General features: G+C 43.4%; 2 protein-coding genes across 2 annotated transcripts; one reads left to right on the top strand and one right to left on the bottom strand.

Moving 5' to 3' along the window:
- The first annotated feature begins 2,231 nt into the window (after window positions 1–2,231).
- LOC118512271 lies at window positions 2,232–21,308 on the top strand. Its single transcript, XM_036056460.1, has 5 exons — window positions 2,232–3,499; window positions 19,737–20,186; window positions 20,257–20,377; window positions 20,451–20,799; window positions 20,936–21,308. The coding sequence occupies exons 2-5, from the start codon at window positions 19,754–19,756 to the stop codon at window positions 21,248–21,250; spliced, it is 1,218 nt and encodes a 405-aa protein (XP_035912353.1). The 5' UTR covers window positions 2,232–3,499; window positions 19,737–19,753; the 3' UTR covers window positions 21,251–21,308.
- On the bottom strand, window positions 8,630–10,681 carry LOC118512269 (arrestin domain-containing protein 3-like). The gene is made up of 4 exons (XM_036056457.1): window positions 10,448–10,681; window positions 10,226–10,357; window positions 9,394–10,158; window positions 8,630–9,312 (listed from the first exon to the last, which is right to left on the bottom strand). The coding sequence occupies exons 1-4, from the start codon at window positions 10,566–10,568 to the stop codon at window positions 9,077–9,079; spliced, it is 1,254 nt and encodes a 417-aa protein (XP_035912350.1). The 5' UTR covers window positions 10,569–10,681; the 3' UTR covers window positions 8,630–9,076.
- Window positions 21,309–21,897: the final 589 nt, after the last annotated feature.

Genomic DNA, 21,897 nt, shown 5'->3' with positions numbered 1-21,897 from the left:
CGTTTCGGCGTTCCAAAGGCTCTAAATTCTCGAGACTTTGGTTCGGTGGAGCTTCGGGGCTGAAAGTCTCTACAGTCTCTCGACTCAGCGTGGACCAGCGCGGTGAGAGCATTCCACGAGACGGCAACGTACGGTCTGAGGTGATAGTGTTGTTCTCAACCCAAAGGGGCAGGTTAAAAACTACACAGTTTTACCAAATTTTAACTATTTGTTCGCCCGAAGGTATGGTTCCGTATGGATGTGCGTATGGCGCACACACACATCGGGGTTTTTTTTTTAAATATCGTCGGATGGAAGGGGATTCCTTGTGCCTGCCCGCACACTCCTGGGCTCCCATTTCGGCTTTGTGCATTTTTTTGCTCGGGCCGTCCGCGTGTACCGTCTTCTTTTCACACCAATGGAAAGTGCAGTTGAACGTGTGAAGGATAGAGATACAAAACAATAAGAGGTCCGTTCTAATGAGAGAGGGTTTCAGGAAAAGGGTTCCTGAGAGCAACACAACTACAAAAAATGTGCGCGAATGCAAAGAAGAGAGATCGTTGCGAATAAAAACAAAAAAAAAAGGCGATGAAGGTGAATGAGGAAGGTGCTCAGCTTAAAACCGTTCAACCCGCCGTGGCGAATAACGCCGACGACGATGATGACGACGATGATGGTGGTTGACGGTGGAGAAGGCTGGTTGAGAACAATCCGGTCTTGGGTCGGTTGTGCAAAGCGTGTGTACAGTGGGACGTATGGGTACAGATGGGCTGGCCAATATTTGTGATGGAAAATGAATTATTACAGTAGAACGTAATATCCACATTTTTGGCACTTTGATGATGATATAAGACAAGTAGATAAAAGTTTTCCTAAACCAAAAAGCTCTGGAGTATTTTGATAGCAATCTTAAAAGCAATGTGTACCCAATACATTCTACATTGAGTTAGCTTAACCATTGACAAACTTTTTTTACTACTTACTTTGTCTATAAAGATTTTGTCCATTAATATGTTTAAATCTATTTTTAAGGATGCATGATGGATAAGCCACAGTAATGATGAGGTCTGCATTTTACCCGTCAGGCTCCGGTGGGCTGGTCATGCCATGTGAATTGCATCGGACGATTCTAGCCCGTATGGTATTTTTATTCCGGCCGAATTGGCAGACTAGCCCGAGTTTCCTAGATCCAAGGTAAACAGCAGTGGGACTAATTTTGGTATTTCCAAGTTGCGATGGAGTTAGGGTGATGCTGGGAACACCACAAAGGATGGGATAATGGATCTGATCATGACGACCATGAGCGTAAAATGTTAAAACTAGTCGTTTAACACAAGAGCTAGTTTAGAATTCCAGAATTTGTGCACGGATTTCAAATAGATTAAATCAAATGATCTAACGTTATGTACAGTTAGCCTCGTAGCTAATGACTTAATTACACACTAAACGGAGTTCATACAGAAAGCTCAAAGTTCAAAAACAGATTTTCCTTTTGGTCGAGATCGTCAGCTCGATTATAGTTGGAAATAATGGAATGGTGCTAAACAAAGTTGCTACACTTATAAAAGTATAGTTGTAGCTCTTACATAGGACGGTAAGAAGTAGGAGAGTGTAATGTAAGTAATGGAAGTGGCAATCCGGTGATATAATGGTAGAGGAATCACTGGCTAACATAACTGGACTGGTATCAAATCCCATACTGGACGTAGGACTGATTATTCAACTACGGGTTAACTAAGTCAAGAAGGACAATCCCTCACGTCTCGAAGGATTTCGAATAAGATTCAACAAAGAAGCAGAAATCGTGAGATATTACGGTCCTCTTATAAGGCGTATGGAATATTAATTTTGCGTAATAAGAGCATCTCTAGAACAAACCTCAGATCCGATTCTTTAATATAAAATGCAAGAGTGCGGCTTTACATTAAAGGCTAAAATTATCATCACTGTCCCTTAGTTCCTTTCTGACCTTGTCTGCCGGTAAATGCAAGTAGCTAGTCGTCAAGCTCAAATTATAGCTGAGTGGTATAAAATGGGCGCTGTACATTCAGAACAAACTTGCTGGCAACCTAACCGTCCATCGAGACTCCCGCGGCCCATAGTGCGCGGGATAGGCTTCAGGACATTTTTTGCAAATAATCACGCATTGGGCCTTCGAAAGAGTGAAAAGGAGACCGAGGGTAAGCACGAGCGGGACCGAACCATTGAATCAACCTGGTGGGTCATGATGGTGAACATGCTGCCGGTCGGGTTTATTCGATGGCCGACGGTGCCGTCACGGTGGTGATGGGCAGGACGCGCTAGTACAACAAATGCACCTCCAGCACACCTTCCGTGGAGGCGAACGCTGCGCGAGGCTCGCTGGTTTTGCGAAACGACCGGATCGGCGAACGCGTCGAGTGCGTCGGGAGAAAAAGGCTGTTTGGACCCGGTTTTCGGCATCAGAAGGGCTTCGGCAGCCGCAGGTCGAACAGTGCAGCAGTGCCCGCTGCAGCGTCAGTTAATATGTGCAATCGGATGTGCGCGTACGTGCAACGGTTGGCACTGTTCGGGTTCTGCATCGTGGCGTTCAGCGTGTTCTGGTGGTGCTTCTTCTGCAGCATCTACGTCGTCATGTTTGGCGATGCGTTAACGGGCCCGTCCGCGACCACTGATCGTGGCACCGCTCAAAACACTGCCCGGGTTGGCATGATGGCCAGCTCCGACGACGGTCACTTTGGTTCGTCGTGGGCTTAAGCTGTGTAGCGTGTGTGTGTGTTTTGTCCTGCACACAAGGGACAGTGTTGATCAAGTGCTCTAGGGCGTACAGTAACGAACAAACGTAACGCATCCGGGACAGCGAACCAAACGGTGCTAGCGATAAGCATCGAACGGCATCCGGGGACGCGACAAGTGCCAAAAAGTGTGGTTGTGAGTGAGATCCGCGTGATTCGGCTTTTGTTGATCGTCGGCCAGTGTATTTTTTTTGTTGGCGCTGAAGATATCGTCAAAAAGAAAAAAGAAACCAAAACAAAGCAGCGAGAAGATCAAACGGCGACGCACAGAAGACCAGAAGAGAGCGTGCGAGCAAATGAAGTTATTAGGCGGGAAATAATAATCATCGTCGCGGGTTTTCGGCGCCAGCACGCGAGGAATGTGTTTGGTGAGTCAATTTGGCGAGTGAGTTAAAATGTGTATGTGTGAGTTTGTGTGTGATGGTAGCGTTTTGGCTTAGCGTTATCAGCGAATGAGGTGGTATCGCTATTACTGAGCGGTCTTCACGCGACTTGTTGCAACGTTCCCAACGCGTTTACAAGAAGCTGGTATATTGTGAGGTTGTGCAGGCAATAAAATTGCCCCTTAAATGTGTGCAACAGAATTCGATAAGAAAACCGCAAAGAGGCTAGACTTGTAGAATAATCACAATAATAACAATAAAGTGATCGTGAAGATATAGTACGACTCATTTGACCACTTGTCATAGCATCAAGATCAACCCACAACAAAATAGCAGAAAATTGTGAACGACGGTACGATTCAGGTAAGTTTGTTCCCTTATGTTATATCTTGCATAGTGCGGAAAGACCCTAAACAAAATTTAATAATGGAGGGTTAAACCGACACGCTAGCCAGCAAATGCAACCCCATGTCCGGTCCGGTCCGTCTGCAATATAGCAAGAACGATAAAATTACACCACACTTTAATTGCGTCATGTGTTGTGTACTTTTTACCGGGGTCCCCCGCGATTGCGATCCTCCCCCCCACTCTCTCTCTCTGTTTCATCAAGGGCCGGATGTAAAATTTATGAAGTTGCATTTCCAGCCCAGTCCGGTTCAGGGAAGGAAGCCGCAAAAAGAGCAGTGCTCAAAACTCAATCATTAGTTCGATCATTTCGGTTCCGGATGGCAAAAATGCAAATAACAAGTATGTTTCGGTGCCATTTTGGGCAACCAGTGCCCGGTCTGAATGGAGAAAGGTGGTTAACGCCAACAAAAAAAAAAAAAACCATGCAAAACTTACACCACAGACAGGCAGCGGACACCGACGATGAAGCCAATGTAACACGTTCGGACAAATATCGAATTGCAAGCGAGCAAACGAGCGAGCGAGAACTCAGACGCAATTTTAATATACTCGTTAAGGAGGGAAGCTTTTTTTCCGTTTCGTTTTTTCATGTTTTGTTCACAGCTTTATACGGGCACGCAATAATGCGTCCGTGGGGTGGGAAAGTGAGCAAATTAAAAAGTAAGATGGCAAGTTGTCCAAGCGTCCAACGGGGTGGGAGATACTAAGAGATGCATGCCTGGCGGCCGGGAAACAGTTTTACAGTCGGCAGGTATACTTGCCGGCGAGCGGTCATAAAGTAAGCAAATGTTTAACAACGAGAATATATTGAAAAGAATCATTAAAACCGATTCCTTCGGGTTTTTAGAGGTGGTGAAGCAGTAAATGTCAAGAAAGGTAGTAAAATATGGGCGCGTGTGTGTGTTTGTGTGCAGATATAAAACAATGTTATTGGTAATGAGATCGCCGCTTGATCACTTGATCGTTTCAGTAAAAGAGCGTGCTAGGATGGTAAGAATGCTATCGGAAAGCTGTTCTTGTACATCAAATACACTGTGAAGCACTGCATATGAAGCTTCCGTAAGAAATTTAACTATCTGTAAATATAAAGAATATGTTGTATACACAAAACTGGACTCAAACCGCTTGGATTGAAGCGGCGTAACTGCAGCTCGCGACAGAACGACTGTACGAAGCAATGAGCACCGAATCGTTAAACGGCTGCATCCAATTAGTCGATCCGAAAGCGATCCTGGGGAGGAAATATTTTATTTCTTCTAAACGATTGCTTGCGTTCCGTCTATAAAAGCGATCGTTTGCTTCGTTTGCTTCGGCACCGAACAGCAAGTCATCATGATCACATCGGGGCATCCGAAAAGGTGTACGCGAATGTTGCCTGCCGGCTGAAAACTGGCAGGATCATTGGTGGTGACGGTGGTGATGGTGGCCGCCCATAGGTATCCAGGGTTCGCCGTCGTCGATTATCTGCAAATTGGCTCGGGAAACAACGGACCCATCGACTGATGGCAGATCGCCCAATTAAAGGCTTTTGATGGTCGTGTATGGCGCTGCATGCGTAGGAGTTTCACGAGAACGAGGTCCGCGTGCGTTTATGGGTTTCTCCCGCCGGGAAGATTTCCCATGGTGCTCCCGGCAGGCAGGGTAAATGAGCCGAGTGCGATTGCAGCGCATTTCCAATTACGTATGCGGTTGCTTCTTTTTGGTTTTGTTTAATGAACTTTACACCACCCAGCCTACGCATCTTCCTACGATACGAACCTGGCATTATCTTCGAGGCATAAAGCTACAAACCCGGGATGGAACGGGAAGTGCATCTTTGGTAGATGAACTAAATGGGCTTATGCTGATTGGGTGGTTGTAAGGTAATAATATAATATTTGTCTTACACAAACGGATGTCACCGATGTGCTCCAGATACATATTTACATTAAGCTAAAAGCTCCATTTAGTGCTCATGTTAAGACATTAATGTCAAATGTTTAACTGTCTATTGTTTCCGATGTACTTACCTGCAAGTTTTGTGCTATGAGCTGTGATAAATAACATCGAGATTTCTGTGTGTATGTGTGGGTCTGCTTGTTTGTCTCTTACATCATGACAGACGTTTCGAACCCATTCATAGTCGCTCCAAAGTCTCATTAGAAGGCAGCTATGATGGGCGGTGCGGGTCGCGGGAAGGATCCGCCGGCTCTTGGGTGCAATTTTATGCCCCTGGCAGTCGGTAAAAGCCACTTTTGAAAAGAACTCAACTCAACGGACGAATGGGTAACATACGGGCGCGTGTATCCTTTCATTGGTAAGATTGTGTTTTTGGAATATTGCTGCTGGAGTGGAAAAGAAAAACGGCTTCGCCATTATCCGGCGTTTCGTCACGGCCAAAGATGCCGTCCGGGCGAGCCGGGCTGCTGTGGGACTGCTGTGGGGATACGGTGTGGGCTTTTGAGAGCAGGAAGAGGAAGAAAGTAATTAAAATTTATGTGTTTCAGCAACAACGCACCAGCTCTACCAGCTTTTGATGGTGCGATGCACCGGCAGGCACAAACGTAGGCGAGGGCGTTTTGGGATGAGATTTTCCAAGTTTGCTTTTCACTTTCGATGAGGATGGGACATGGTGAGGAAGGGAGGTTGGTTCTTCACAACAGGAAAGCCCATTCATGCATCTACCTGGCCGGTAAGGTACAAAATGAGTCGAAACGGGGCAGGGTAAGCGTAACATTACTACGAGCATCCGAGTTGCGGTTCATTGCGAGTAACAAGTAGTGAGGTATGTTTATGTGCATTTACATATAATTTAGCCGCAGGTAGAATCGTTTTTTTTTATCACGATTTGAAAGATGCTTGCAAGTGCAAGACTGGTTCGCATAAACGGTGCACTCGAAGCATCTTCTTTTTGCGAATTGTGAGTGAAAAATAATAACATGTGACAATGTAAGTTAGTATCGTGGACGGAATGTTAGATATGTTGCTAGCTCATAACAATCATTCAGTTCGTGTATAACGAGCTGGTTTTTTGTTGGATGCTTCTTGTGATGGTTGTTTATTTTTAAATATTTCTATTAAAGTCAAGGGAAGCCCGTACCTCGATTAAAAATATTATCAAACTGGTTAGATGAATGGCATATATTAAAGTTTTTACTATCGAATCAGAGTAACTTCTCCTTTACCAGAATAACTTTATTACTCTCTGACCTGGTCACTAATGTTAGATTTGTGGACACTTTGGGGGCTGTAAATATGTACGTAAGGTGTAGCTTTTATACGAGTAGTAGAACCATACGTTCAGTCTGTTTCTGGGTTCCATACGACCAATCTGAAATCTGAGTTCTTAATATCATTCGATAACACAGGACTATTTGTTAATGTGTGGTACAGTCCCTGTACACGTTTCCTGTAATGCTGTAGTGGATGCAGTTCGTGTCAACGTTGATTTACAGGGCACATAAACTCTTGTATCTGAGTGACGAGATCTTGAGCTCTTTGCGAGTCTTTGGGAGTGAGTACAATACCAGACAATAGTTTTTGTATAATAATAAGGAGATTTTATACAATTTTTAAAGAACTCAAATATGCACATATTTAGTTGATTAAAGAATGGAGGACATACTATCGAACTAGGTGGTAGCTATAACCCTAATAAGCCAAAAATTGCAGGAATGACCTAAGAGGTCGACGGAAGGCGAAGCATGCTGCAATACAGATAATCTACTAGTTGGCTGCAGTTTCAAAACGTTTGGTTAAATATAAACGAAATGGAAAATGGCAAACTTAATCGATTTGGTCCTCTTTAAAAACCTAATATTTCATACTATACTTTCCAGTGCTATCATTAACGTGAGAAAACCGTTTTTAAGTTAACAGTCTCCTCCTAGCAGTATTTTTTTTTGTTCAGCAAAGATTGATAACCAACTGCGTCGTGAGTAACTACTACTCGCGAAAGCCACATGGATCCGTAAGTGAGTCATTTTCTTGCCAATTCTATACCGTACGTATCTTATTTTGTGTTGCAGCTGAAGAATAAACAAGAAAGAGTAACATATTCACGGTTTAGACGGACGGGCACGAAGCGGACACAAGCATGGTGAGCAACTCCTTCGTCGTCCAGCGCAATTGTCCAATACATTGTGCTGACTTCCTTTGAAAGTGGTCAACCTGCTCAAGTGCAACCGTACACTGTGTTTCGCCAAAAGCTGATCAAAACTTCCCTCTCTCCGCGTCCTTTTATGGGAACCACGGTAGTTGAAGCGACTGGGGTCGAGACTAGTGATGGGAAAAGCCACCACCATCCTGAGTTGATCAGCATAGCTACTTAAATAAAAAATATATATCTTTACGGTTATTTTAGAAAAGATGGAGATCGTTCTCAGGAACTTATAATCAATATTTGAGGCGTCCTCATTCATAGCATAAAACTCAAGAACACTAAACTTTGTTGAACCTATCGATATCATTCACTGCGGTGAAGGAGCGTTCGAATCGTTCCACCAGGAATCGTGCATAGTTTCCCATCACTATGTCGGGACCACCCTGGCTGAATAATTTTCCTCTTCTCCGGTGCTTCGTCGTTACCATCGCTCGGGATCCGGAACCGAGATGGTTTTGCTCAGAGGTGTAATTTGTGGAGAGGTGGTACAACAGCAGAAACATAACTACCGATCGGGCCGATCGACCACCACGGAAAGGAAAGTGTGGCGAGGTGGTCTCTGTTCTTTTGGTAAATTGTCCCGTTTTTTTTTTTTATTTTCTTTTTCCAGTTGCATTCCTATACATGGAACTTTTACACGACTCGAACGAAGCACTGGAACGGTCGTGGCACTTTTCCGCCCGTGATGGAACTGAGTTGCAGGCACCCAATTTCAATGTTTGCATCTCGAGGCAGTGGCAATGTAGTTCTTGAGCTACATTTGAACAATTATTAACTATACATTAATCCTTTAAATATTAACCTTGAAGCAATTCCTAATTTGCTGCGTAACGGTTACTAACAGTTCTCATAGTTGTAACAGTCAAAACATTCCCTCGACGGTACTCGACCTTGTGGTCTTTAATATTAAATGTGTTTTAATGTGTAATAACTTACTTTAATGTGTGCTAACAACGTGTTTTTGGTATTATTTATTGCTTTATGTGAAGTTTTCGCTATGTTTTTACACTAAAAAAGTCATTCTCGAATAATCAAGTAGGAAGAAAGATTGAGTGCGCTGTTGACCTGTTATGTTGCCTTTCCTTGACCGCAGTCGTCCACAAGTTGTCAAGTACGTAATACAAGCTGCCAAGTACGTAATACAAGCTGTCAAGTATCTATTCTTAAATTGATTAATGAATCTTATTATAGCATATCATAGCTTATCTAACACGTGCTAAATAAACCCCTTACCCAGTAGCTGCTTTACGATCAAGAATCTCTTAACATACATCACATTGAAGATAGTATCATTGGGTGCTGATGTTTGTTTTAGGTAAATAGAAGTCTCTTACATACGGAATTGGCACAGTGTCTCTCGGCAATCGGTCAGCTTATCAGTATTAATCCAGCTATCTGTCCATCGTTGTCGGTTTTTTTGGTGGCAGTTTTTCGTGTTTGTAGCTCAGTGCCGTCTGTACGTGATGCGCAGGGTGTGCTCCACTGTGCGTAACAGGTTTATCATCTACGTCGAAATGGAACATTGGATAGCGCGGTGTAAAGGGAACTGCGCCCAGCGTCGGGGCCTCGTCATCATCCTGAATGTTGACATCGGCTCGCCCAGCAGATTTTTCAAATGTGTGAGGAACTGATTGATAGGAAATTTGAGAAAAAATGTCATTCAACGTGAATAGGAAATAAATCTGAAAAGTATTTTGGCGCAACTTACTGATGAGCGATGGCACACTACCGTGAAAATTTTTTCGAGTTAAGGTCGATGCAGTCGTCATGTGGGCCTCAACAATGGACGCCCTCTGTTGTCGTTGGTTGAGGTTCATTAGTGGCACGGTACCGATCATCACAGGAATTTGCACCTCGGGACTGTAGGCCATCCCCAGCACCTTGGCTGTCACCTCCACAAAGTACTCGAGCCGAATGATAGTGTCGCTGCGCGTCGGAGGTTCCGAGGGTACTAGAAACCGTCTTTCGTATCCGGCCGATCCCTTGGCATCGACACCACTGCATTGAAACTTGGCCAGCGTGTTGTAGACCGTTCGTTTCTGCTGGTAGGGCGTTTTGCTACTGTATCGTACCTGTCGGCGAAGCTTGAGCTTCACTTCAGCAATACACTTATTGCTTCCGTTCGAAATGTCCACCGTGACGAGAATAAACTGTCCCGGGACGTATCCCGTCATCGGCAGCTTCACGGTGATAGTGAGTGGCTCGGACCGGCATGGACCACAGTAAAAGTGCTTGATGTGCTCTTGCACGACAGGTACGTTCAATGGGGGCGAGATGGTGTTGAGGTTAAGCTGGTGCACGACGGTGAACGCAATTTTATAGGTGAGATCGAATTTCCACGGCCGCTCGAAGATGACCCGAGCCGTATAGCGGATGTAACCGTAATCACCTTCGAAGGATGTGGGCAGCGTGTTTGGCAGCTGCAGAGCAAACTTGTAAACCTGACGTCCCGGCTCCATTACTATCGGTTCATCTGGCAATGAGAAAGGAGGGAAGCTCGTACCGCATTCGCTAGATTATGAGGGACGTGTTTTGCGTACCCGTTTCGGAGTGTACAAAGACCACTGTATGGTTGAGAAAATCTTCCCGTCCCTGGAATACCATCGTTGTGCCTGTGCCGTAGGTTTCTGTCCACAGGACACTGGCTAGTCCGGTAACTTTTAATGAAATTCCTGTGGGATATTTTTGGGCACAAGAAGACTAGTGTCATTCTAGCTCTAGCACGCAACATCATTTGATGGTTTTGAAATCAGGAGTCCTACCTTTCACTTTCTTTGTTTTAGGAAGATCGATATCGACCGTGCCAGTAAACTTCTGGCCGGCAAAGAATACACCGTGAAAATTGTCATCGAACGAGATTGTACAGGCAGGGGAAGATGCCATCGGTTCGTTGAATCAAGTGTTTTCTAATATCTTAACCGACTGCACACACTTGAGCTTGGAGAAGTTTCACTGTCACGCTTCCGTAACGACTGTGGGCCGTTTCGACACAACACTAGGTCGTACGGATTTTTTTGCAGCACAACGCGTAAAGCTTATCGTTTCGAGGCAAACGCCGATAAGATAAGATTGGGTTTGGGTAGAGGAGTTTGCGATTTCACTGGGGGCTAGTTTTGTTGACTAGCGGATTGAATCCACCAATATCTTAGGCGTTCCGTACAAGTGACTAATGAGAGGTAAGAATGAGAGAAGTATGATTTGCGCAAGGTAGAGCACAAGCTGAAACGGATTATAATGGAGTCGCTGATAAGCGGGAAGCATAATTATCCCACGCAATTTTGACATTAGGATTAACCGTGGCCGTCATCAATCATCATATTTAGAATTTGAGCTTGAGCTTGAGTGCTAGTTTTGCAGGGTTTGAAAAATGATTGCTGTTTCTATCTTTCAATCAGATTGATAGTTCTAATGGGATATTTCTGTCTGCAGCATAATCTTCAATCAAGTAGTTATCTTTCCAAACACAAGTATTTGTATACCAATATTTGGGATATAAGCAGGGCCGAGGTGAAAGCAGAGTCGGTCTTTAAATGACAGGACCGAGGATCAAATCTCGCCCGGACCGTTCCCCTGTAGTACGGACTTGCTTATCTAAATTTTAACTTACCACTTGCTTAGATAAAGCTGTCCGGGTGTTTGGTTAGGCCAGACGACGGCGTAAGTTAATTGAGCCCGAAAAGGTAAGAATGGCCGCGGATACATGTTAAGTTAAGAAAATGAGAACCGTTAGGTTCTGGTGACTGGTATGGTGGAAACGTGTTAATATTGTTACATGCCTCAGGCATTCTTAGGAGTTAAGTCTACAGAATAAGATAATATAAGCTTATGCAAATGATCAAATACAAATATAAAAATACATTTCGTTATTGACTTTTGGACACATTCATTTTTGTATTACTGTACTGTACTACTTCGCCATTGATGAATTACAAGTGCGATCTTTTAAGTGGGACGAGAGAGGTTACCTCACCAGTCAAGCGAAAGAGATTTCCAGGGTGTGCATGCTAAATTTGACAGTTTCCTATGCAAAAAGAAAAAAAAATGATAAGTGAATCATTTAAAGCACTCTTTTAGGAATTGCAGCTTACCAAACTCTTGATTCGAATTATTGTAAAATAATCAACCTCTGCATCAATAATTGCCTCGATTCGGTACCGGAACATGGAACAAGCTCTGGCGACTATTTTCCTGAGAAAGGTCGCAGAGACGGATACTTTCTTTTGACTAATTCCACTTTAGTATTGCTCGATGTTCTATTGAAATCTGTTTTAACTTCGTCAAGAACGAAATAGTCCAATGCACTCAGGTCTGGGGAGTTAGGAGGCCTTTTTCCGGAAGTTTGACAGGAATACGTCGATCGAACGCAATATAATCGCCGGTGGTGAATCATCATCATACATGTGATTTGTTTTCCAAATTCGGGGTGGGTTCCACTTGTTTGACTCATTTAACATGATGGTCACTATAGTTCACACACGTTGTTAGCTTATGAATGAGATATTGCTTGTTTTGATATGGGAAGCCAAATTCGAGTAATAAAACTAACACGACTATATAATTTAGCTGGAACACCCTGTATGGTTCTAAGGATTATAAGCACTTTCAATGAAACACACTACAGCTACCTCTATGAATATGATGTGCTTTTTTGCTCAATGATTTGAAAGTAGCTCATCAATGTACTTTATGGATGCTTAATAGGGTTGTCATTGTATTGAAGAAGTATTGACACTTAAATAAGTTTTGTAGAAGCTTTGAATTACTAGACTTAATTCGTCTCTAAAGATGCTCAAATATAGTACAGGCCATCTCGTTACTTTGTACTGATGAGAAGCTTAAGGACACAGTCCGTCTGTCATCCGCTAACTTTGAACTCGATTTCAATTGGTTGCTGTAAGTCCTGAATGGTTTACATGAATGTTTTTATGTTTTAGCTTATCTACCCGTTTTCATCTCGTTCATTTGCATTCAAATTAAAATGCTGCATTTGGATAGAAAAATGTACGGTGTCAACTTGGCACAAGTCCGCGCGCACTATCGGGAGAGGAAAAGCCTTTCCTGGCCTTGTTTTAAGAGCACAATGCGTTTCTCGTTACATATTTCATGTAAAATTCCTGTGACCCCAAATATGGCACCACCAATCGAAGGCCCGATTGGTTGGTCTGGTTCGAGCCAGCGCAAAACATGGCAAAGCTCTTAAGTGGGTCCGGCAGTCACTGCCACCCTCCTCTTTAGCAGCACCATCACATTCTGAGCGTAAGACATAGCCTTACTTCAGGTCGCGCGCAATTCCAAACGGTTTGCGCTTGCAGTTGTTCCACGCAAAATGGGGGAAGATGTGCCTTACACAAACTGCGAACACCGGGCATACCCGTATGCGCAAAACCGGCCACTGCAGCGTGCGGTTTCGTTTGTGAACCGGGCTTTGTCAACGCGAACACTCGATTCATCAGAAATGTACATATTTTGTGCATTTCCAGAAATGCATTTCTATGCAGTCGTCTGCGGTCGCTCGTGTCTGGTCTGGTGCGGGAAGGCTCGGAGACACCAGGCTCAAAAACGGAGCGACTGCGAAAACTATTGATTGGTGCTGCAGGCTGGACATAATTTGGTGTGGCATGTGTTAAAAGGAGAGGGTCGGGAGGGGAGAGAAGGTCGGTTGAGGGTGGTAGCACTGATTTTAATTAAAATAAATTAAGCAAACCTTTCGGGGAGCACCGAAAGCGCGGACTATGTGTTGCCAATCGGTGCTTGCTGCAATACAGCAGATTGTGCCGTAGCGATAGGCTGGATGATCGATCAAACGATCAAAAAGTTAGACATGTTGCATGTCCAAAGATTGTGACACGGTACGGATGTACGGATTAACGGAGGCGATCGTACCGGGCACAACGCACTAAGCGCTGAGAACGGACACTATCGGAGGATTGGTACGTTGATTTATTCATGGTACAAAATGGAAAAGGTTTCACTGCAAGCCTACCTTCAAAATATGCAACTGTACCAGCTGTTGCATGTGATGTTGTTAACCGATATTCAGTTGTTACTTCGGAGAAACGAATGACAGTTGAAAGTCAGTTTTGCACCGATTGAACGCTTTAATCTTATCCAATTCTCGAAGAAATGTACGTATTAGCATAAGAAAATGTTACGCGAACCCGTTATCAAAACTAAACTGTCCATCCACGGTGGATGGTACGGAACGATCTTGCATCCGAAGCACTCCAATCTTAATGTGTGATCTTTCTTCACGATCCTGGCACCACTTGGTAATCGGTTCGACTGCACCTGCAGCTGTGTCCGCGCTTAATGAACTTAACGTTCGTTGGGCCACAATTTGTAGTCTGAAAATGGAAGCTTCGAAAGGATCGTGACGCTGTTACCGGTCGTCGACATTCTTTTCCGCTTTGCGTTTTTTCCATGTTATGTAGCGATCTCGGACATGTTTTGTCCTCTCTTTCTTCCTTCTGCCTTCATGGCGATCGAGATTATGTAAAGGTTTCTTTTTTTCTTGTTGTTGCATCTCTTTCCCATGAGAAGAGATGAATTTGACAACCATATGTGGAGCGTATTGTAAGATAAATACAGTTGCATTTAGAGTAAACATTGGCACATCCAGGAACTTCTGTCTTGATCAGTTTCGTGTAACAGCGTGCAAAGGTCTATTGTTGGGATAAAATCAGTTTCAATGTCATTAAGTTGGAGTGCTTCGGTTAAATACGTTTGTAGATTGGAAAGACAAAAACTATAGCAATATGACGTTTTGCTCCAAGCAGAGTCCTAAAATGAAGTAGAACATGCTCTGTTGATTTATCAAATAAGTTCTGCTAGAAGTGGAATTGGCGGCATAGTAAATACAAAAGGTTTGGTTGAAAATTAAAAAACAAACTTTCTTCGCATGCACAAATCACACTATCCTTCTTCTTCTTCTTCCTGGGCACTTAAACTGTCATTTTTGGCTTTCTGTACCAGCCCTGCGTACGGGAAGGCGGTCTGCGTGGGATTTGAAGTCCGGTCCTGCCGTATGAAGAACCGTTTACTCTACCGATTTATACGGTTTACTTTAAGGATAAGTAATGCAAATAATTCATTATAAATGTTATGAAATCGGAACAAATAATAAATTGCAGGGTTAAATGTTACCGGGTGTGTAATGTTGATCAAACAAAAATCTTAATGTTTTTACATAATTTATGATATTTTTATTATGTTACATTAGACTAAGAAAATATATCATGTCGTAGAAGATATTAGTCTATAGTTGCTACAGCATTTAGCAAAAAAAAACAAAGTCTAGTCATAAATTGAACTTCTACCGAGAGTGTTCGTAAATTCATTAGCTCCAGCTAGTATTCTCAAGCTTTAAACATGCTCAATGACTACAGTTTAAAGAGTGTGTCATTACAAAACTTGCATTTTATTGGTAGCAACTCCTAGAAAAGCGATTAAACTCAATTTAACTCGAATAAAACCATCCTACGCTTCGAATCAACTCGCTCAACTCAAACCTCATTTGTCACAGCTATTTTAAGCCAGTTATGTTGACGCTCGAGGTAGCGCTACGAACAAGAACACCTGGACAGGATTATTGCGGCTGTGAGTAGGCTCCCTCCTTTCGTAGCTCCGATTATTGCTGCAATTGCATTTGCATATGCAGCAGCGTGACAAAAAGGCTTAAAGTTGTTGCTGTGCAGTTTCAGCTCAAGAGCTCGGTGGAATTAAAACCTATGGTGGAACGATTGTTTTTTTTTTGTTATTGTGAAGAGTGAAGTTTTGTAACCTTTAGCAAACGAAAATGCAGGTTATTATAGTTATAACCAATTTAATACCATATATGCAAGAGTTGTAGTTAACTTTTTTGCAGTTATTCAGGCATTTCCCATTCAATTCACCTCGGTACGGTTTGAAATGCTCAAGCAATGGGATGCAAATGTTCAGCTGCTCGAAACATCCCGTAAGACGAAAGCGCTTGGGCAGAAGTTTGATTGGGGCGGAACATGAGTGCCTATTCATAGCAGTGATCCACACTTGAAATCGTGTCGGACTGGGCAATTGCTGCATCGCAAACTGCAGTCAATTTGAGTGTTTTGCTCAAGTGCGAGTGGTAGGATCGAGTATGATCATAAACCGACCACTTGAACACGCCTCCACTCCATCCGGTCGAAACTTACATGCGTTCGTAAGGAGTGCTTCTACGTAGCGTATTTTGAGTGTGTGTGTGTATGTTTTAATTGTAAGTGTGTGTAGCACGGTAGCTCTTGGCGAAAAATAAGTTTCGGGCGTACAATGCGTGAGTGCATTGAATTGAAAACTATCAAATGTGGTTGAAGAATCATGTATGCATTAATATTGCACTAGCACCAGATGTTTGTCGAGCGTGAAACACTTTTGCGCCAACATTTGGTAGAGGGTTCGGCTACTGAAAACTGTTGCAAATTGTGTCCAATGCAATTTTTAGTGAAGGTTCCCAGCAGTATGAGGCTAGAGCAGTGTAAGGCAGTACGGGATTGGACGGAACTCATATATCGTTTGTATGTCTGAGTAGTGATTCCAGACTTATATTGCTCAGATATTCGGGATGTTGTTATTTTAAAAATAAATATTAAAGTTTTTCTTTTTATGCAGTATTGGCTTGTGATTATTGTAATAAAACATAAAAATATGGTAAAACAAATAAAAGAAAAAAAATGTTCAAAGTATAAACTTTGTGATATGCGTGCACGTGAAACAATATTTCCTTTAATATTTATATTTTTTTTCAAAAATTTCAATTTTTTTTTAATAAAACCACAATATTTTATTGTCAAACAGGTGCTGGAGTGTTGGTAAAAAAAATGGCGAAACAAACGTCGGAATTACCTTCACTACATAGTGAACTAGTGGAGCGAGACACTAGTCGTCTGGCAGTGCTCTGGAGTGCTGCTACACATCAAAGGCGGGCAGAATTTTTAATTACGGTTTTTTAGTCACTGCTTCCTTTCCAATTGCTTTCTTTTTTTCTTTTTTTTTTTCTATTCGACCGGTTCCTTTCGCTGCGTCCTTTCGCGCGGGCGTTTTTTTTGTTCGTCCCCGTATCTGGCAGCGTGGTGTTTAAGGCCTTCTGGAGGAGGCCTATCATGCGGGTATCATAAGCCGTTGCATGATTAGAATGCCGCTTTATTCACGCTCGCTGCACATAAATGGTTTGCAAGTCTGGTGCACCTCTTGAGAATGTGAAGTTGTCGGCGAATATTATGCCACACAGCGATCGCTCATTACTGTCCTTTGAATAAAGATGTGCACAAGATACGGCACTCTAAGTAAAAGTCCTTGAAGCAATGATACAGCCTGTGGTGAAATGATATTATCGGACCCCCGTCTAAGAGGGACGGGGAGCGCTCTGGCGTGCGAACAATGCAACGGGTGAAAGAAGTCTTGCTTGGATGGAGTTTCTAGTTTGGCGATGTACATCGTGTTTGTGGGCAGCAAAATTTAAGTAGTTAAAAAATTGGTCCCGCACTTGAAGGTTGCAACTTAATTTACTTTTCCCTACGCGACTGTCCCCGAGCGGATGTGAGGTTTGATACAAACAGTTGAGAAAAATGGCGTAGATTTAGGACTTGCAAACTTTATCCGAACTGGCGTTGATTTGTTGGAAAGTGTTGCCGGCGAATTTCATTGAAATCTGGCAGAAATAATCGGTCCTTGAGCGAAGAATGTTACTACCGTCCGGACGCTCGTTGTACGGCGTTGTTGAGTTTGTGGGTGCAATATGCACGTAATGTTTGCACAAATATGCTCACCGAGACGCATTTGGCTCGCGTCCTCTGGGGGGAGGAGGAGGGGACCGTTTTATCGGATGATGAACGCGACAGCGCTGACAGACGACGGCGTGACGTACTTCACTCACGGGACCGACGCCGGATGCGACGACATATCACTGTTTGACCATGCAAATGAAGTCATTTGTAAAGTGTTTGAGCATTTTTTTCCTCGCCTCACATCATCTCATCGTTGCAAAAATGGGTTGCAAAAAAAAAAGAAACTGACGACGGCCACATTTCAGAACGATGGTGTTAAAAGGCTTGTTCCCAATACGAAAGGACGATGAACTTGTTGCGAACGGCTGAAAGCGCTGAGACCGGCTAAAAGCCAGCACTGGGTGAGATGAAGTGGTGCGGATTGCTGTTGTGCTAAACGAAGAACACTTCGGATGTGTAGTCTACGCAAATATAGTCGAAAGTGGATCTTGAGATTGATTTGAATCCGGATGGTTAAGCTATGTGTGATGCGGGCGATAGGTTGGGAGGTGTGTGTTAGGCTTTCCAATGTTTCTGACACTCCATGTGCAAGTTGGTGAGTAATTGGAAAGCTTCATTTATGTGGTTGTGTGAATTGAAATGGAATATTGCTTGGTTTGAATTCTCGACTGAGGCAGACACGGTTCAGCGACACCGTTTGATGCATGGGCATATTGGGATTGGTGTCGTTACACAACGCTATCCCGAAGTTGGCGCCGAGGAGCACAGACTATAGGGAAAAATACATAGTTATGAAAGCACGATTCAGTTGGACATTCAGTGACTCAAATAGATGTACGGACAACACAACTGGAGCAACTGTTCGATTTTGAAAACGATGTTTTTAGTCTTGGGCTGGATTTTCTTAGGCTAGTGGATGATGCTATTGCTCATCTGTTTATACACCTTTTATATTAATCATTTACAAAATAATCCGCTACAAGGTGTCCAAATTTCCGTTTGAGCCACTGAAGCAAAAGTTTGCCAACTTAATTCGATGTGTTGAGTGCTTGAGCACAAGTACCTATGATGCTCGGGTGTGATTTGAACTCCTGTTCTACCGTCTAAAGACGGATGCCGTCTGTCGCTTGATGATAGAGAATGACGATTTAATTTTAATAATTGCTCCGTCAATCAGCTTTTAGACACCCTTGATGTTGTGATGCTGAGGTCGCAGAGGTCGCCAAAGTCCAGCCTGCCAGCTGGTTTTATCTGGCCCACTAGAACATAGTAATTACTCTGACAAAGCACACCATCTATTCACCAAAAGTTCAGCTTCTTTTCCTGTGAATCTACTTGAAGCGGAGTTCTGGAACGTTCACGTCGAGAAATGTAATGACATAAAAAGGTGCTCGAAAGTCTTCAACACCACAAGGTTACGGTGAATTGGTGTTTTAACGATTGTAAGGGAGACAGATATCAAACATGCCAAAAAGTACTAATGGATAGTTTGTAGTCTTAATTTAAGAATGGTAGAAGTATAACCCTAGAGCTCGATATTCAGTCCTGAATACGGGGAGTCAGCACGGGCGCGAGTCGATACCTTGTCCTACCGTGTACCAATACCAGGGCCGTCAACTCCTCGGTCCTCAAGCAGACGTCCAACGAGTAAAGAAGAAGTGAAACATGGAAAAGAATGCTCGGGAAAGTCCTGCATAGTTTTGCAAACTTGACCCCCCTAGAAGGGAAGACGAAACACGACTTAAATTTGCAAATGGCATTAGTTAATGTGGACTTTGTAGGTCTTCTTCCATTGCATCCCGTACTGGAAAGAGTTTGACGAATACGGAAATTCGAGCGAAAGGTGCATTACCGTCACAAGGGCACTAATCGATTTTTGTCTGTGTCTGACCCGCCCTGGGACGATGTCATGAACATGACCGGTGTATTCTAAAATTTCTTAATACTGTTGCGAGCTGCACTTGGTTCGTGTTACATTAAATACCGCAAAACTTAACACGCATGTATGTGTGAGACTATGTTTTTTTAGTTGGTTAGCAGTGTTGAACAGCTTAAATTACATTTAGGAGGAAGTTAACAGCCAAAGAGATTGGTGATAATAAGGGGGCGATGGTTGAAGTGAGTGTTAGACGGTCGTTATGTTGATTATAAAAAAGAGATCTAATGTAAAGAGCTCATGCTATAGCCAACACTCCAACAGTTAAAGCAGTGATACGATCATAAATACATCATCCTTATTTTACGCTTTTCCTGTACTTAAATATCGGCAAATTACCATGTTGTTTGCTTTTGTTCCATCTCCTATCTGCAGATCGTTAAAAATGAAGGATGCTCACACAACTTAGCACTCGCGTTGGGCAACATGATTCCAAGTTTGCAAGCAGCAGCAGCAGCAGCAGTAGCAGCAGCAGCAACACCAGGAATACCAAAACATTGTCTACCTTCATCGCGCCAAGCCACAACATTACGATAGCCAACGATCGACTGAGTGGTGCACAATTATCCGCAGCTAGCAACGCAGTGAAACGAGTGAATTCTCTAAGCGCTTGGAGCTTAGAAGCAGAAAGTGTTTCGATGATCGACGACGAAATGCAGGTGATCGACACGATCGATCAGAGCTACTGGAATGGAAAGTTTGTCCCACCACCACCGAGACCGCAGTTCCTTGAGGAGTCCATTGCACCGGACGGTCTTACCACCTGTGATCTCTGCTCATGGGCCTGGCAGGACAAGGGTACACTATCTCTCGACGGAGCGATCAGTAAGTTCCGCGGAACGGGGAAAGCGTTTGAAAGGCGAACATTATAACTGATTGTTTCTCCCTTTTTCAGAGGAAATTTTTTCGTCTTCAGACACGAAGGAATTTAATTGGACCTTCGCGCTGATAGTAGTCTCGTTAACATCGGCTTTTCTCGGTGCCATAATAATGATAGTATTTCTTAGATGTAAAAGGTAGGTCCGATGGTAAATCAACTGCAAAGGGAAACGAGTATAACGCAACATTCCGGCGCTGCTGTCTTTCTAGGATTCGAACCAATCAGCATGGACTTCGGTCGCTGTGTTTCGATTCCAGTAGTACAAAGGACACCAGTGGGTTGAATTTTGATAACCAAACATCGAAAAACTCGACCAACGGGTCATGCAGCCCTCGTAGTACAAATTCCGGCCTGTGGACGTGGTTCAGCAGCCGCAAGAATCTATCAACGCCGGACCAGCTGGTGAACTCCCACACGCTGCCGGTGGAGAACCACTACACGCACATGGACGACAATAACTACAATCCGGTGCAGATCGATGAGGCGTCCTACGCGGAAGTGGGAAACGAGATCGGTCCGTCAGAAACTACCTCCTACAAATCAGGCTCCGTACAGCATGTGAGTAAGTTTATTGGTGTTCGGTGGATATGGATGTTATTGAATGGTTTACGTGCAAGCTATTAGCTGGGCCCCCTAACGATGTTATAGCAAGCGAAGAAGCAAACAGTTTCAGAGACAAATGCTTTGCTTTCAGGGTACAGACAACGACATTCTAATCATGAACTGCCCGTTACCAGCAATACCGACCGGATCACATAGTGCGGGCGGAGGGGCTAGCGGATCCGGCAGTGCGTACTACTCCGGCCTGCTGAACAACGCGAATATGGCCGGCGGTGAGGACGAGGACGAGCGGCCGTACGAGATTGTCGATTTGAAGGAGATGTCATCGCCTCACAAAAATCATAACGTACAAAGCCACTTTCTGAACGAGACGAACAATTTGCTGACGATTGAGAAACATTCCGAAACGCTGCCGGAAGGGACGATAAGTGCGTCAGACTATGTTTGATAATGTTAGGGTGTAACTCGTTGAAGGGAAACAAATCAACACAAAATGACAAAAAAAAGAAAACATTATAAAACTCCAAGGAAAGCAAACATCTGATCTAGATCAGTATGAAAGCAAATGTCTTATGTAGTGTTGCGTGTAGTTGTTAGAGGAGGAAGAACAGGCGTTTCGTTGGAGTTATATTTATTTCAATACTTTCGACATTCAATCCAAATACTCAGTAATGGTAGTCTAAGCGATATACTTGTGCAGAGGTAGATTTGCTGCATTTTATTCTACACATTTTACATTGAGATATGTCTTTCAAATGCGATTGGAAAATAGTGAATGTTTCCATATGTTAGGACTCTTTCGCCCAACAACAGTAACAAGTCATTTATCGTAGAAGGTGAACAAATTAGTGTGTAGATCATCACATAACATTATCGATCGACTGTCCACGTTTTATGTGTGCTCGTGTGCCTATTTGTAAGTGTGTGTGTGCGTTTCATCCCCCGAAGTAGCCTTAGTCATGTGTCGCAAAAGATCCTGTTGCATCCGTAGGAGAGTAGCGTTGAAAATGAATGAATTAAAAAGTAATAAAATCACATTAGCATCTGAACCAATTCTCCCCCGCCCAAATCGTACCTTCGTAGCTCGTAAAAGTT

Source organism: Anopheles stephensi, chromosome 3 (genome assembly GCF_013141755.1).
Source record: "Anopheles stephensi strain Indian chromosome 3, UCI_ANSTEP_V1.0, whole genome shotgun sequence".
NCBI classification, from domain to species: Eukaryota; Metazoa; Arthropoda; class Insecta; order Diptera; family Culicidae; genus Anopheles; species Anopheles stephensi.
Note: the sequence above shows the minus strand (reverse complement) of the source record. Positions and strands in the feature narration are given on the sequence as shown.